The sequence below is a fragment of the Pygocentrus nattereri genome, chromosome 11 (genome assembly GCF_015220715.1).
Source record: "Pygocentrus nattereri isolate fPygNat1 chromosome 11, fPygNat1.pri, whole genome shotgun sequence".
NCBI classification, from domain to species: domain Eukaryota; kingdom Metazoa; phylum Chordata; class Actinopteri; order Characiformes; family Serrasalmidae; genus Pygocentrus; species Pygocentrus nattereri.
In genome coordinates, this window is record NC_051221.1 from 39,761,383 (window position 1) to 39,777,131 (window position 15,749).

Genomic DNA, 15,749 nt, shown 5'->3' on the forward strand with positions numbered 1-15,749 from the left:
GCAGTTGACCCTGCCACAGCAGCTTGTAAATAACGACACTAACCAGCAAGCACTTCCCTTTTCTGTAAACAAAATAGTTCATGTGATTTCTGAACGTTTCATGGGCTGAGACACTTGGTTCTAATGTAGCTGTCTCTTTCCCTCTATGAGCAAAATCATCTGGGAAAGTCTTGTGGGTGCAATACTAAATTAAAATCAGTAAAAAGCCTGACGATCATTGCTGAGATATAAAGTCTCTATAATCAGACTATTTAAAGGGAGTGAACGACAGCATTTCATTCACTAATAGCAGTTGTATGTTCCAGAGCTGGGGGAATGTTCAAACATTGGAAATTCACCTAAGGAAACTTGCTTAGGGCGACTCAAACTGGCCAAGAATTCTTGCTTCTCTAGCAACCATGAGCCCATGCTCTGACCCTGTGGCTCTAGTCTTCATCGGTGTTAGTGCATCACTGCCATTATCTCTATTCCGTCTGTCCTGGCGAATCGCCCCTCCCCCACATCACACTTGCGCTGCTTCACTTCTCTAGTTACCCCAGTAACCATCTTCCTCTCCAAATTAGGCTGGAACCGATGCTACAGTCTTTATTCTTTCTCTCTACATCCTACTTGTCCCCCTTTTTTAGTTTTATGTGATACAAGAGAAATAAATGCCTTTCATATTTGTTTGTCTGTCTGTTTTGCTTGTATTTGTCTCCTGCCCCCCCAACACTTTCTGCTCTGCGCTGATCTGTTTGCGAACATGGAGCCACATGCCTCTTTTCCAAATCGCTTCCTAATTGCGAATGAGACGCACAGTGGAGGCGCTGTTGCAAAATAGAATGACTGCGTCTACTAAACAGCAGCATATGAGCACGCTCTCTGCTTCTCTCTCCCCAGTACAATCACATGCAGCATTCAATTTAAAGCCCCACACTTGTGGCGATGCCTTATAATTACTGCTCACCCTTAAACAGCAGTGCACAGAGGGGCATAATTGTAAGGTTTAAAGTTGTAGCAACATCAGTGACTTGGCAAATGAAACTCGGCAGAGGTTACAAAGCAACTCGTCTTATTTTTTATGGTCTCCCCTCCTCCTTTTAGTGCCCTCCCTACCTCTATGGTTGCAGTCTGTGCCAGTTATGCACACTTTTGCCTGTTGGTGTTATGCTGTGAGGCAACTGTGACTCATACAGAAAAAAGGACACATTTGACTTGATCTGGCTTGACCTCTGCCTAAGTGACCACCATAGACCCTTGTCGCACCACAGAATCTTTTTTTTTTGACCCCAGTGCTTGTGTAGAATGCTTTTGCTGTATGTCTGTGGGTTTTTTTGTGCTGACTTATGCTTGTATTTATTTGTAATGCCTCATTTGTGTACATATGGTTAGTACACTTGTCAGTAGACAGTGCAGACGAGTTGCAGCTAACCTACTCCCTTAAGCTTTTGATATCCTCAATCCAGACCACAAAAGAAGAGGTTTCCAGAAATAATTAGAGAGAGAGAGAGAGAGGTGCTTTGAAGTTTTATCACCCTTCCATCATCAGAGTGGGCAGTGGGGGTGGGGAGCAGCTAAAGTGTGTATAAGTGGGCCGTGAAAGGCCCTACAGCCAGCCAGAGCTCGTGATGTGGTACAAGGCCATGCTGTGGCTAGATGTTCCAGCTTTATATGAAGGCTGTGCATGTGTGCCGTGTGCCGGATCAATTATCATATAATCAGCCTTTAATCTCTGACAGCCTGTGCCCACTCGGCCAGTAACACAAACATGCATTATGTTTTATTATCCTCTAATGTGCTGTCATTTTGTAGCCCGTTTTGTCTTTCTCTTTTCTTGCATTTCAATTAGTCATGTACTAGGATTGGTGCTGATACACGTATCTATACACAATGGTCTCTCAAATACTTTCTAAAAAAAAAAAAAGAAAAACAAAAAGCAAAGAAAAGTTTACATTTTGCTGAAAAGCAAAGACCTCTACATCCCCATGTTGCAGTCTGAGACCCAGATGAGCCTGTATGTCCCAATGCTCTGCTTCTCACGGTATAGCCTCCTCTTAAAAAGCAGAATGATTTATTGCCCGTCTGTTCAATACATGCTTTAGTATCTTTATATCTGCATGACCTGGAAGAAATACCTAGAGTTTGGGAACACAATGAAAAGAGAACTCCCGAGACATCATTTTCACGAGCCCATGAAGTTTTAACGTGTGGTCTAATTTCCAATCTGTAACAGTCCATTCTCAGTGTTATACAAGCTTACACCCCCATTTTTTTCTTAAAGCAAAATAGTTGTAGTAATAATTTTTTTTTTGTTTGTTTGTTTTTTTTTTTAAGTCTGTTCAAAGCACCTCAGTCAAACTTGGACGACTTTTGTGTTCTCTTGCATACTCTTAAGATCTTTTTGTCATCTTTGCCCTTGGGAAAGTAGCACTATTCAGCAACTCTCCTGCCAGCTGTTTACCTGCAACTGATGCATTTGTAGAGCTTGAAAAGAATCCCATATTTTAAACAATCTGGAAGGTAGAAATATCTTACATAAGCCGAGTGTACATTGTTAGACGGTGATGCTGTGGATCATACGTAATACAAAGCGCTCAAGTCTTCTCTGAAAGAGCTCATTAGGCTTAAGCATCATCCAGCAGTTGCAGGGTTAAAGTCTAACTGCAGAGTCCTACTGCAGTGGTTGAACCCTTTGCCTGATCGCTACAGTACGCCAGGAGAGAGAGAGAGAGAGCGAGAGTGAGAGAAAGGGAGAGAAAAATATCTCTACTGTGTTTTTTTTTTTTTTTTTTTTTCTTCCAAAAATCTTTTTTTTTTTTTTTTTTTTTCTTTTTTTTTTTTATTGCATTTATAACATTTGGCACAGTACAAATTCATGGTGCTTACAAGATAAATCTGTAAAGATCGACATGGACCTTTTTTTCTTAAAGAAAGACTTCTCAGTATAAATGTTTATTTTCTTTTCACTGCATTCTCTGTAGCATGGTTTAGAAATCACACAGAATGCCCTTTGAAAACAGCACTACCCTCATTTCTTAAAGTCAGGACAGCATCTTTAAACAACTCTGTTTTTAAATAGAAGTTACAAGTTAGAAAATAGTTTAATTTATTTTTTTAATATAATCTGCTTCTCTATGATAGTTTTTGATTTTTTTTTTTTTTCCCCATATATTTATAAGCATGTACAACAAGAAATCAGTCTCTAGGTTTTTCACGCTGTACAAAAAACAGTCTCTCTTTTTCTCTTTGTGCATTCTATTGCATGTTTTCATGGGGGTGTCTTGGGAGTGTCTAAGAGGAAATGGGGAGATGATTTTTCAGGCCATGAATTGGCCATGATTTTTTCTTTTTGGGGCTGGGGGTTGTCGGGCTAGATTTGAGTCTCTTGTACTTTCTCTTTCCCATGTGTTTTTATGACAAAGGGCTCTGAGATAGTGGTGATGGTACTGGGCAAGGTTCGAGGAAGAGAGTTTCCGATGCTGTTGGTTTCTGTCCATTTAGCTCCGTGTCCTCCAGGCTTGTAGGTGTTATACTTGGGCTTCAGAGTGCTATAGTCAAGCTTATGGGGGCTGTAGTCTTCTTTGTGAGGACTGTAATCCACTTTAGGCTTGTGGGGGCTGTAGTCTGGTTTGTGGCTGATGTATTCTGCTTTGAGTGGGCTGTAGTCTGCCTTAAATGCACTGTAGTCCGGTTTGAAGGGACTGCAATCCATCTTGAAGGGGCTGTAGTTGGTAGCAACTTTGTGGGGAGTGTAATCGGTTTTGGGTTTGTGCATGCTGTAGTCTGTTTTGGGTTTGTGCATGCTGTAGTCTAGTTTGAAAGGGCTGAAGTCTGGTTTGACTGTTTGAGATTTGTAATCTGGCTTGTGAGTGCTATATCCAGGTTTGTAAGGACTCTGGTCAGGTTTTTTATGTATGTGATAATCTGGCAATGATCTGTGAGTGTAGTCAGAAGATGGCTTGTGAGGGCTGTATTCCATTGTTGGTTTGTACGTGTTGTAATCAGATTTTGGGTTGTGTGTAATGTAGTCTGTCTTGGGAATCTGGATGCTGTAGTCTGATTTTGGTTTGTAAGTGCTAAAGTCAGGTTTGGGTTTGTGGATACTGTAATCTGACTTGGGTTTATGGGTGCTATAATCTGTTTTGGGTTTGTGGTAGCTGTAGTCTGATTTGTGGTTTATGTAATCCAATTTGTGGATGCTATTATGGTCCCTTATCTCTGGTAGTGTTAGTGCTCCCTCCCCTGGTATACTGGCAGCAGAGGCAGGTGGAGGCAGGTCCTCCTCATCCACTTGAATAATCTCTACAGTTCTGGCTGCAGCCACTGTGCTCCTTTGTTGATGCCGCTTCCGCAATTTATAAAACACGATTAGCATGACTGCTGCTAGCAGTGTCACTGCAACAAAACAGCCAATGATGATCTTTGTTGTCTTCATCACCTCATCCAGGCTGGTGCTGGCAGGGTTGGGTGGCTTCCCTGTTGTCACTTTGGAAGCTGGCACGGCTGATGGCCGACTTGGTGGTAGTTCAGTGCTTTGAAGAAGGACTGTTGGCGTTGAGATGAAAACTGGTTGAAAGACTGAGGGAGAAGCTGTTGTTGTTGTACTTGCACCTGCTGTGGTGGTTGTGGTCTTGGTTTTTGGCAGCTCTGATGTTGGACCCAGCACCTCCACTGTGACTGTGGTAAAGTAGCTGAGGTTGGATGTGTTGAGCTCCGCTGCACTCACATTTAGATAAGCCGAAGCATTGGATTTTCCTGCTGCGTTGGACACCATGCAAGTGTACATGCCCGTGTCACCCACCAGAACATTTGAAAAGTTTAGAGTTCCATCATTGAGCACGGTTATACGTGGGTGGCTGGACGCATGTGTCAGTATAGTGCCATTGGGCAGAAGCCACCGCACTGATGACATGGCTGCTGTTCGACATCGAAGTTCAGCCACCCGCTCTGCTGAGATATTGAGGTCTCTTGGGGCATCAGCGATGAAAGGCGCAGAACACTGCATTGCACCAGTGTCACCCCGGTCCACCTCCACCAGCTGACGGCCTCGCATATGTGCAGGAGAGTGACATCTGCCACAGCAGGTTGAGTTAGTGGGTATGTAATCACGCAGCCACCGTGCTAACCACAGTGAGTCACAGCCACAGTTCCAGGGGTTATGGTGGAGGTGTAGTTCCACCAGATACTTCAGTGGGGCAAACAGGTCATGGGGCAGAGAGCTCAGGTTATTGTGAGCTAGGTTTAGCTCCACCAGTGATGTCAGGTCATCAAATGCATTGCGTTCAATTAGCCCTATTTTGGAGTTCATGATCCATAACTTTTTGAGCGAAGTCAGTCCTTTGAAGGAGCTGGGCTTGATCTCAGGGAAGAAGTTCTCTGAGATCTCCAGCTCCTCCAACGCTAGCAGCGGGTTCAGGTTGGGCATCTCTCCGCGGATGTTGCACATGCCTAAGTTGAGGTACTTGAGGTTGACTAGACCCTCAAAGGCCCCATCAGAGATGTACTCGAGCTTTCGCAGCTCACCTAGGTCCAGTCGCATGAGAGAGGGCACTCGGTTGAAGGCATAAGAGGGGATGCTCTCAATGGGGTTGTTTCTGAGCCACAGCTCTCGCAGCTTCGACAGATACTCAAAGGCGCCACTAGGCACCACAGTCAGCCGGTTATCGAAGAGCTCCAGGGTATTCAGGCTTGTGAGGCCATTGAAGGCCCCCACCTCTATTTGTCTGATGGCGTTGCGCCCGAGCTGCAGCACCTCGAGGTGGTGAAGATGGCGGAAGGAGTCAGCCTGCACTGCTTCGATGGAGTTCTCCATCAGATTGAGGTGCCTGGTGTTAGTTGGAATGCCAGGGGGCACGCGGGTGAGTCCGCGGCGGGTGCACACCACCTTGCTGAGCTGGTTACTGCAGGAGCAGACGGGCGGGCAGCCTTGGGGTCCCGCCGCTCCCGCCGCCACCTCCACGCACACTTGCACCATGAAGAAGACGACACAGAGCAGGGCGGCTTTCCTGGCTCGACGCACAGCTACCCGCCCCAGGAGACTCATGATGTGGCACGTTCATAATTCAGCATCGTCTGGGGGGCGGGGGAAGGGATTGGGGAGGCTTGGGGTGATGGTGAGGAGATGGAAAGGGGGGTTGAGGGGAGGGGTTTATTTCTGGTTAAAGGCAAGCTGGCCTCACCCTGGGTTAAGCAACACTCTAACTTGTTTTTCCATTTACTGAACTAGAGGGGCAATTTCAGTGACCAAGTGTGAAAGTACAGGAGAAAGGCAGGTAAAAGGTAAAAAAAGCTGAGGAGTAATGAACAGAAGAAAAGCGAAGACTTTTTTTGTATGAAAAGGGTTGGAAACAACAGACACCTACCTCAGTAGATTTACAGGTCCCTTTTTTTGCAATCACAACATAGGCGCTGCTTTTCCCCCCTTTTTTTCCTTTCTTTTTTTCTTTTTTTAAAGATTCATATATCCCACAGAAAAGGAAAGCCTTTTGGTTTTTGTATTTGTTGTAGAAAGCAAGAGAGAAATGCCAAAATGGCCCCTAATAAATCCACAGAAGAGCATCCAAAGGAAGGCAGTAGAGCTGCAGGCCCATAGAGCTTTAGGCAGTGGTAGCATTCCAGTTTCGCTCCCAGAGACGTGCTCCCTTGCTCGCCGTTGCCTCATTCGCAGAAGCTTGTCCTTGGAAACTGCCGCTTGACGCCACCGCTAAATACCTTCCTCCAGTCTCCATAGTAGAATGCCTGCATATGCTAAACCAAGGCAGAGGGGGGTGATGGGGGGTGGGGGGGGTGGTGTGGGTTAAGAGAAGAAGAATGAGAATTCCAGTCTTTTCAAACGCGCTCCTCTTTTTGTTTAAAAAAGAAAAAAAAGAAAGAGAGAAAGAAAACAGACCCTCTTCCCCCAGTCTGTTCCACTCACTTTTTGTAGGCGCTGTCCTCCTTCTGCCAAGGCTTGTCCCTCGTCCGCTTGATTTGCCCGTGCCGCGGCCAGTTAAAAAAGCTGTGTGACACACACTGCAGTCATTGGGTTATTTCTTCGTTTAACTAGTTCCACACTCCAGCTTGACAGATGCACAAACAGTGGTGGCTGCAGCCTGCCTCCCGCACTCTTCACAGTAATCCGTCAGTTTCTCCTGAAAGGGAGGTCAGTGAGTGTCAGAAGGAAGAGATACTGGTGCCAGCAGGACCCCAATACAGCTTGTTCAGCGGAGAAAGCTCTCTCCTGCTTTCGAGCACACTCTCCTGCTCCCTGGAATGAGAGAGAGAGAGAGAGAGAGAGAGTGTGAGGGAGAGAGACCACGCTTCTCCTCCCCTCCTGTGACGTAGTGTCGATCTGAAAAGTATCCGTATAGCGCGGAGCTGGAGCCCCTGCAGTGTCCTAAGCTGAGAGAGGCGTCAGAGAGCTCAGTCCCACAGCCCCTGGCTCGAACTGCCGGATGAGCATTGGGAGTGCGAAGTGCGTCCCCACGGCAACAGCATTCTCTTGCTCCCTCTTTTTTCCTTCCCCTTTCCCCCCCCTGTTCTTTTTAACCCCGTTGGTCCTGCCTTAATCCTGCTTCCGTTGCTGTGTACGGCAGCAGCTCCCGATGATTTTTTCCAGCATGTTTCGCTGAGCTGTAGAAAGCAGGCAGCTGGGACATAAGCTCATGCGCTCACTCTCCCTTTTGTCCTTCAGTAGAAACGTGAATGTACTGCTGACGCATTGTGCTCCAAGCAGTGCATTGGTTTGATGCAGTGTTTTTGTGCATTAGCTCATCCGCCCACTCTCTCACACACATGCACACGCGCACACTCTCGCGCACCGTCTTCACTCGCTCATGCTGTCTCTCTCCTCCTCTTTCCCTCTCTCTTGCTTGCCTGCTCGCTCACTCTCTCATTTGCTCTCTCTCACTTAGATACACAGTGCTCCTTTTCTCACTCTAGCTCCCCCTCTCTTCTTTCACTGGTCTCTTGCTTTATTTTACCTGGTCTGATCTTTTACTTCATTTTTCAGTAATCTTTACTGAATCTTTGTTCTCTCTCACCCCCTCCTTTCTGTGTTATTCTTTCTCATTCCATTTCTGGCCATTTGGGGTGAATGCAAGTGATGTTACTAACGGTTGGTGATTGGCTTTATAAAAGCTCTTGTCCTAGTGGCTTTGGGAGTGCAAGGCACTATTTTCTGAGGCTCCAGATAGCCAGAGGATGGAGTGCTGCGAGAGGGAGTGGCTTGCTCTAGTTTTTAAAAATACACACATGCCAGCTAATGAATGAGTACACACCATTCTTCTCACTTCCTGCAGAAACGTGCTACACCATTCTGTCTTCCCTCTGCCACCATCTCCTGCTCCCCCCCTCCTTTTATTTTGGAACAGGCAGAGGGTGATGTGATGGTGTTTAGTCACCCTGGGTTTGTAACACTACTGGCTGAGTTGAGTGAGAGAGTGTGAATGTGTTGGCTTGGCCAGTGCATGGTCCAAGAAGAGGCATAGTAGGGCTTGGACAGTACTGTGTAAGGGTCATCACTCACTTGAAGCCGGATTAAGCCACTCTTGGATGCAGCTGAGGGAGTTTCTTGGGTGCACAGAGCTAGGCAGGATTTGGGCTGGACCATGGAATTTCGCTGTCTAACTCTCGCTCTTTCACTCTTGGTCTCATTCTGCTCTCACTTTCTATCTTCTGTCTCCTAACTTCCAGGATTAATGAAGGCAAGCTTCCCTTGACATTTTTCAGATAGCATAACAGTGGAAAGATTTGACTTGTGTGGAAGTTGAATGACAATGAATGGACACAAGCAGCTTATAGTCAAGGAAAATATTCGGGACATGTAGATCTGTTTTTCATATGTATTGTCTGTCTGTCTGTCTGTCTGTCTGTCTGTCTGTCTGTCTGACTCTCTGTCTGACTCTCTGTCTGACTCTCTGTCTGACTCTCTGTCTGTCTCTGTCTGTCTGTCTGTCTGTCTGTCTGTCTGTCTGTCTGTCTGTCTGTCTGTCTGTCTGTCTGTCTCTGTCTGTCTGTCTGTCTGTCTCTGTCTGTCTGTCTGTCTGTCTCTGTCTGTCTGTCTCTGTCTGTCTGTCTCTGTCTGTCTCTGTCTGTCTGTCAATGAGTTACTATGTTTTTGTGCATGATATGGGTAAAAGTTGCCCAAAGTGCTAACATTTTGGTGTTGACACCTTCTGCCGCTCAGGGACTTCCATCACAGTTCAGTCTCTGAGTTCCAATCAGAATTTCTTTATTATTATGTTAAATTAAGTCCAGATCCTGTCCACACAAAGCCATATCCATAGTAGGTGAAATTACTTCAAACTTGCACCAAGACAGGCTTTTTAGCTAAACAAATGCTAACCGTGCTGATGCAAGCTAACATTATTAGATTAGTTATGTTGAAACTAATTTGCTGTTCACTTTTTTCTTGAAAATAGCAAGAGAGAAAGGGCTCAAAATATCAGTTCACGAATGATTGAAGTACGATGTAAATGAGCTTGAGCTTGATGTTTATCACGTTTGTTACTTTTCCTATCTGTGATTCCACATGGGATGGTTGGTGTTCCTTGCTTGGTCTTCAGTGTCCTTTGTTTCCCTCTTTGAACTAAACCCCCCTGCATAAATATGTACATATACATAAATTTCATGTATATGACACACGCATCTATGCAGGATGTTTTATGCTACCATTGACATTTGTCATTCACCAAAATCCAGCTATAATGCTGATCCAAGGGCATCAGTGTGACTCAATGCCTTGCTCGTGCTGGGGGTGTCCATCCTGCTCATAACCTTCTGGAAAAGGTCTGAAGAGGGAAGCAAAGCTCAAGTCTTCTAGCCTACCTCGCCCTAGGCAAGGAAGCATGTGGAAGAGGCCTGCTTGGAACTGGGCTTCCAGGCCGACCCAGTTTGACGTGGAAGGGCTCGTCGATTAGTCCAGGGTGGGGGAGGCAGGGCAGGAGCCCCAGGGTGTACCACTAAATCTGGGCTGGGGCCAGCTGCATGTAGGTTAGCCTCCCACCCAGCTCCAGTCTACTGGAAAGTACCAGTACTGTCCAATAAATGCACTCTGAGCTTTACTCTTGGGGCACTGCAGTCTGGACTGTACACTTAAAGCCAATCCATAACATTGAACTCCATGTGCATTAGTCCCAGCACCATAGTTCACGACGCTGCTACTCCATGCTACAATGGAATAAATTGTAGTCTCTCATTGTACCTTGTAGTAAAGTACCATTAGTGTGCCATCACTATTCTACATTTCTCCAGCCAAAACTGAACAAAAGCACATGAAACACCTTTTGAGTTCTGCTTGTTCCGTTTATTAAAAAAACAAACAAAAAAAAAAATCACTGGTGTAAAACATGTCATGACCTTTTGTAAGACAAATACCTCATAAATAAAGCTCAATTTCAGTAGTATAATGATTAGTATATACACGGGTACAAAGTGTGTGAAGTTGGTAGTCTGGTATAGGATTGTCTTTTTTTATGGTCACACGGTCTGACTACATAATTTATTCATGTAAAGTTTTCAACAGAACTTTTCAACATTTTCTCTATTTTATTTATTCATTTTTAATGCATAATTTTAAAATGCTGATGGCCTCTGCCAAGCTATAGATTCAGGTCTGTTTCCAGGATTCAGTAGAGATACTTCTTGAGATTTGTATGTGTTTGGTCAGAGATGCATGCTAATGAGATGGTGATTTTATTTGCCTTTTTTTTTTTTTTTTCTTCTCTTTTTTTTTTTTTTAAGCCAGCAGTGTAGTTACATAATGAGTGCACCTATTCTTAGTTTGTTGGTGCTTTTGGTTTAGAGCATACTGCTCCAAAGCAGAATCTCAAATCCCAGAACCTGTTCTGATTATATGAAACATGGCACAGAACCCGATGCATTATTTCAGTTGAGGAGGAATTGTTCTGCTCTGTCATGATGCATTTGGCTAGTCACCACAGTTTTGTCCAGTGCACAGCTCCACTGAAATAGCCGTACTTGTCAGGGTGCCCAGGAGGTGCGTGTCAGATTTAAAGCACAGACTGACAGAAGCACCTCATAAATTGTAGTATTGGACTGATTGTGCACTTAGTCATATAACCTTTTTGTGAGTCCCCTACAGCAAGGCAAATGCAGGTTTCTCTTATGTGGAAACGGTTCACATATGTAACACAGTATGAAATACGATACAAAAAACCTTGGCAAACATACAGGTCCTGTCTGGACTTGTGCCGTGCTACTTTGTTCATAGTTTCATCGTGTCTGCTCTTTCTTCATTAATTGATACGCTCCCCACACAGAAACATCCATGCATCCTTGGTGGCGGCTCCAGGCTGCTTCAAGTTATTACTTTCTCTCAGGCGTTGAATCTATCAGATGTGAGCCTGGAAGCTCTGTCATTTCAACAAACACTTGCGACCTTGAGTGGGCTGGGGGAACGGACACTTCCGTTCCATTTAATTTCAGTTTCCAGGAATTAATTCCATGGGAGATTACTGCAGCAGGCAGCACCGTCCCACCCCCTTACGTGGGATTTACCTCTTATCATTATTCACATCGTATGCTCCCAACGACGGTTGAGCAATAGGCACACTATGGGATTTACTGTTTTAAAACTGCCTCCAGGCCTCTGCCTCTGGCCCACACTCTTATTTTTCTCTTTGGCTCTCTCTTTTCGCAGTCATATCTCTTTATTTTTACTAGGAATGTCCAAACTGTTGAGCGTTTGTGTTTTGCTGCTACACATTGAACACTTGAAGTAGAATTACGTTTGTAAAACCAGACCTCCTTGGGTAAGATGTGGCAGTGTCCTAATTACTTTAAACTGACTACACCGCTGACTTTGTTTGTCTGCTTTCTCTTAGTCTCATCTTCAAAAAGGTTTTGCTGTGCAACATGTAAATAAAAGCAGAATACGGTGGTGTGTAAATCATTTAGGTGCTGTATTTAATTGAAAATGGTACAAAGGCAGCATATCAAATGTCAAAGTACTTGCCCATTTTGAATTTGTTGCCTGCATCATGTTTTAACTTAGTTGGAACAGGGGTATGTTTTCCACTGTGCACCTCTTCCATCAACACCACCCTATAATCATTTGAGAACTGAAGAGACCGATTGCTGTAGATTTGAAAAAGTTTTCCCATTCTCCGGAAAAATTTACATAAAAACAGACAAACCGTTTTTTTTTTTTGTTTTGTTTTTTCCCCCCTTACCTCAAAAGTCCCACCTCTCAGACATTTAGACAGCTTGTTTACTTCTGAAAACATGCTTTGCTTCTGTAAGTACAGTGGAAGAGCTATAATAAAGGATTGAAATTGGATCTACATTAATAGTCACTACCTGATTCAATAACATATGCCTGGATCTGTTTAGACCGATCCTTCAAACCTAATCAGGATATCCCTATTTTTTTTCCTCCGTGCTGTCTTTCTTCTTTTGTTCGTCAATGATGATCCAATGAGAATTTAAATGTCTCTCTCCCCCTCCCTTCCTCCTTCCCTCCCTTTCTCTCCTGCTTCTGTCATAGCAGTCAGGCCCCAGTGTGTGGTTAATGATATTTGCCCAGGCTGTTTGTGCTGTGAGGGATTGGTGGGAGCTGAAGTGTGTCTGTGCCATGGCGCTGGGTGTCACAGCCCCTCCTCTGTGCTGGCACTTTCCTAATGGCCATTCTTTATCTTCTAATGACCTTCATTATGCCAGGCTCCGTTTGTCTTTTGGCTACAGGCCAAAGCTTATGAAGTTCCAGCCAGGTACCTTAAATTCAACTGAAAGTCCCACTTCACCCATAACTAGTAACCACTACACCGAGTTGATTTTGAGGACCCTTGAAGTCGGCTGATGACTTGCTTTTTTTAACCTTATTCAAGAACAGCCTTGCAGTTTCTCTTGAAATGCTTTAGGCTAGGATTTGTGTTCCTGATTTGGCTCTGCATTAGCCTAAAAGGGCAAACTGTACCTGCAGTAAAAATGGCAGGCTTGTCAAACTGATATGCTCCTTCTTTTTAATGAGTGCTGGTGGGATTCTTTCATATGCCTATACAAGTTCTTAATATGGAATACTCATTAGTTGATGGTTTGGAAAGTGAACTTGGTGTCCTTGCGTGACTTGCTGTAAGAGGAACTTGAGTATTTTTGAAATAATGTCTGCATCACATCTACTGTCCTGCAGTAATGCACCCCAGACATGACGTTTGCTGGTTAGTTCTATTTTGAACTTGCAGTACAAGTGAAACTTCTTTTATAAATTCAGGTCAGAAAACTATAGAGCATTCGAATACCAAAATAGAAATTTATATAAATACATGCATGGCTTATCTAGTAGCTCTGTATTTGAAATGAAGTGTGAAATATGCCACAGACTTCCATTATACTTGCTTTTGGCAGCAGTCAGTGGAATAGAACGTGTTGTTTGGGTGCAACAATTTCGCTGAACTACTGAACCCACCTTTTTAGTTCAAACACTGTGGCAGTGTTTGTTTATTTGTTTGTTTGTTTGTTTTTAAGATCTTTTTGTATGCAAATAGGGCAGAGAGCCAAACAGCAGCACTGTTATCCAGCCACAATTATCATTCTATAATGCAGCAGTTTTTTCGTCACAGAGCTGTGACAACAGGCAACTATAAAATAGTCTGTGTGTTTGTCTAACACAGTAATGGGCAAATGATCTCAACCTTGATGTTTAAACCTCCATAAACCACTGCACCAGCACACTTTGACCCCATTCATTGGATTCAGACAGCCCTTCCACCCAGTCAGCCACTCCTCTCATCAATATTTTTTTTTTACCTGCAGCCAGACTAGTAGCAACACGGAATGATGTAGAATGATGTTTCATAGATGAATTCTTTAGGTACCTTTTCAGTTTTTTGACATGACTTTTTTTTTTTTTTTTTTTTTTTTTTTTTTTTAATCCCCCCTTATCAGCATTCCTTAAAATCTTAAAATAGATATTTAAAAATGTACAGCATAAACTATCTAAAAACTACTGGCGTCAATCAATTAAAAAACATCAATCAATTATGAAACAAACAAAAGAATCCATGATTTGTATGGCAGTGAAAAGGCATGCCAAGTTGTGCTTCTGCTGTGCCGGCATTGCCTTCAGTGTGTCTTTGTTGTGCTGGAAGTGCTTGATCATTTCGAGTGTTGAATTTCAGCGCGTGGGTACATCCTGGACGAGTGTCTGCTCTTCTTGACCATGAGAGACTTGCTGAACTTTCAGCTCTGTTGTGTTTGCAGGACTGTGTTTGAAATATCCAACTATTTTACAGCACTTGGCTAAAGCATCAACAAACCCGCCATCACAGAAGAGCCACTGTGTTGACCCTCTGTATAATATGAACTGCGCAGGGCAAATGCTCAAATGGTAGATTCCCTGCTGCCGTGATCATATTGCGAGCACTATCTCTTCCTATAGTGGCGACCTTTATTCATCCAGTTCCACATGGAACTTTAGTTTTACCTAAACGTCCATTTGGGAGTTTTTTGTGGAGTTTGTTTTCAGAGTCTTTTGTTTGGCAGGTTGAGCTGTAGTTGCGTATCCTCTAAAGGCAGGTTTATCGGTCCATTCAGGCTTTAGCACAAATTTCAGTGTTTATTAAAAAAAGTCAATAATAGACGTTCTTTTGAATGCCGTGTGCCAATTCTAAAATATTTAATAAACATGCATTGTAGGTTTCTTTTGAATATTGTATGTAACTGTATTCTAAATACCCCCATTAAAAAGTTACCTGGACTGAATACAGATACTTAATTTTTGTATTCTGGATATGTATTCCCAATACTTGCATGTATGTAAAAAGGACGTTTTGAAAAAATGAAATGGCCATTTTGGGAAAAATAGGCTATATCAGTCCAGAATGTCACAATGTTCACACTAAAATGAACAGATTTTACTGTACCAGTGTTAATTGGCAGAGTTGTGCAGCTGTTTTATCAATGAAAACAAGATCAGATTGGTATCGGGTGATACTCAATTTTAAATGACTCAATATTAAATGTAAGGACTGTGCCTTCGCAAACCATATGCAATAGATATTTAATACATACCATATTTGAGCGTGTTTATTCTTAGCTCTTAGACATTTAAACTGCATTGAATTTAAATGTAAACACTTAAGCAACCCTGCACAGTATCCTGGATCTCATGACCTTACTCCTTGTGGATGTACTGTGGCTGTGAAGGAGACGTTAATTCATGGCTCATCACAAATGTCAAATACTAAGCAGAACCACGATGGGATTATGCCTGTTTCCTGCTGAGCCAAGGAGCCACTAGGTGGTTTTATCTCCAAATAGACCTCCCAGTCTCACCCCACCAAGACTGAGGTTATCTGGAGGCCATCTAGCACTACAATGGCGAGACTTCATGACCATCTCAAGCCTTGTGCCCTTCAAGCAATAGGATAGAATAAGCAAAGGTAAAATGCATCCGACTTAAGCTTCCACCTTGTGCCTCATAGAGGGGTTTAATGTATTCCAATGGCACCATTAAGCTGGTGAGTTGTAGGAAGATTGAGCTCTGTTAGATTTAAATGAACAATATGCTTACAGTCTGTTCCAAGAAAGATGAGAGAGAGCGAGGGAGCATGCAGGGCTGGAGGCAGAGGTAGAGGTAATAGGGTCTGGTAATCTAATGCATGGAAAATTATATTCAGCCCGAAAAGGCACATCAAGGTGAATTTTGCGGTGCTGGAAAATGTGGATCATCTCTGCAGGAGGAAGTGTGTGTGTGTGTGTGTGTGTGTTACAGTAGTAGGGTTTTTTCTCATGTGATCATTTGTGCATGCCCACAGCTGATTTTCAAATAT

The 15,749-nt window shown here is 43.6% G+C and overlaps 2 protein-coding genes across 3 annotated transcripts in view; one reads left to right on the forward strand and one right to left on the reverse strand.

The window, feature by feature from the left end:
- The window catches only part of snd1 (staphylococcal nuclease and tudor domain containing 1), a 163,606-nt gene that overhangs the window by 68,415 nt on the left and 79,442 nt on the right, over nt 1-15,749 (forward strand). The gene's annotated exons all lie outside the window — the stretch shown is intronic.
- Nucleotides 3,069-7,764, reverse strand: lrrc4.1 (leucine rich repeat containing 4.1). Of its 2 annotated transcripts, none has more exons than XM_017706458.2 (2): nt 6,896-7,764; nt 3,069-6,717 (listed from the first exon to the last, which is right to left on the reverse strand). In XM_017706458.2, exon 2 carries the CDS (start codon nt 6,020-6,022, stop codon nt 3,350-3,352), a length of 2,673 nt encoding a protein of 890 aa, XP_017561947.1. In that variant the 5' UTR covers nt 6,023-6,717; nt 6,896-7,764; the 3' UTR covers nt 3,069-3,349. The 2 variants fall into 2 exon arrangements, with proteins under 2 accessions (XP_017561947.1, XP_037398376.1); XM_037542479.1 differs by having other exon boundaries at nt 3,069-6,726.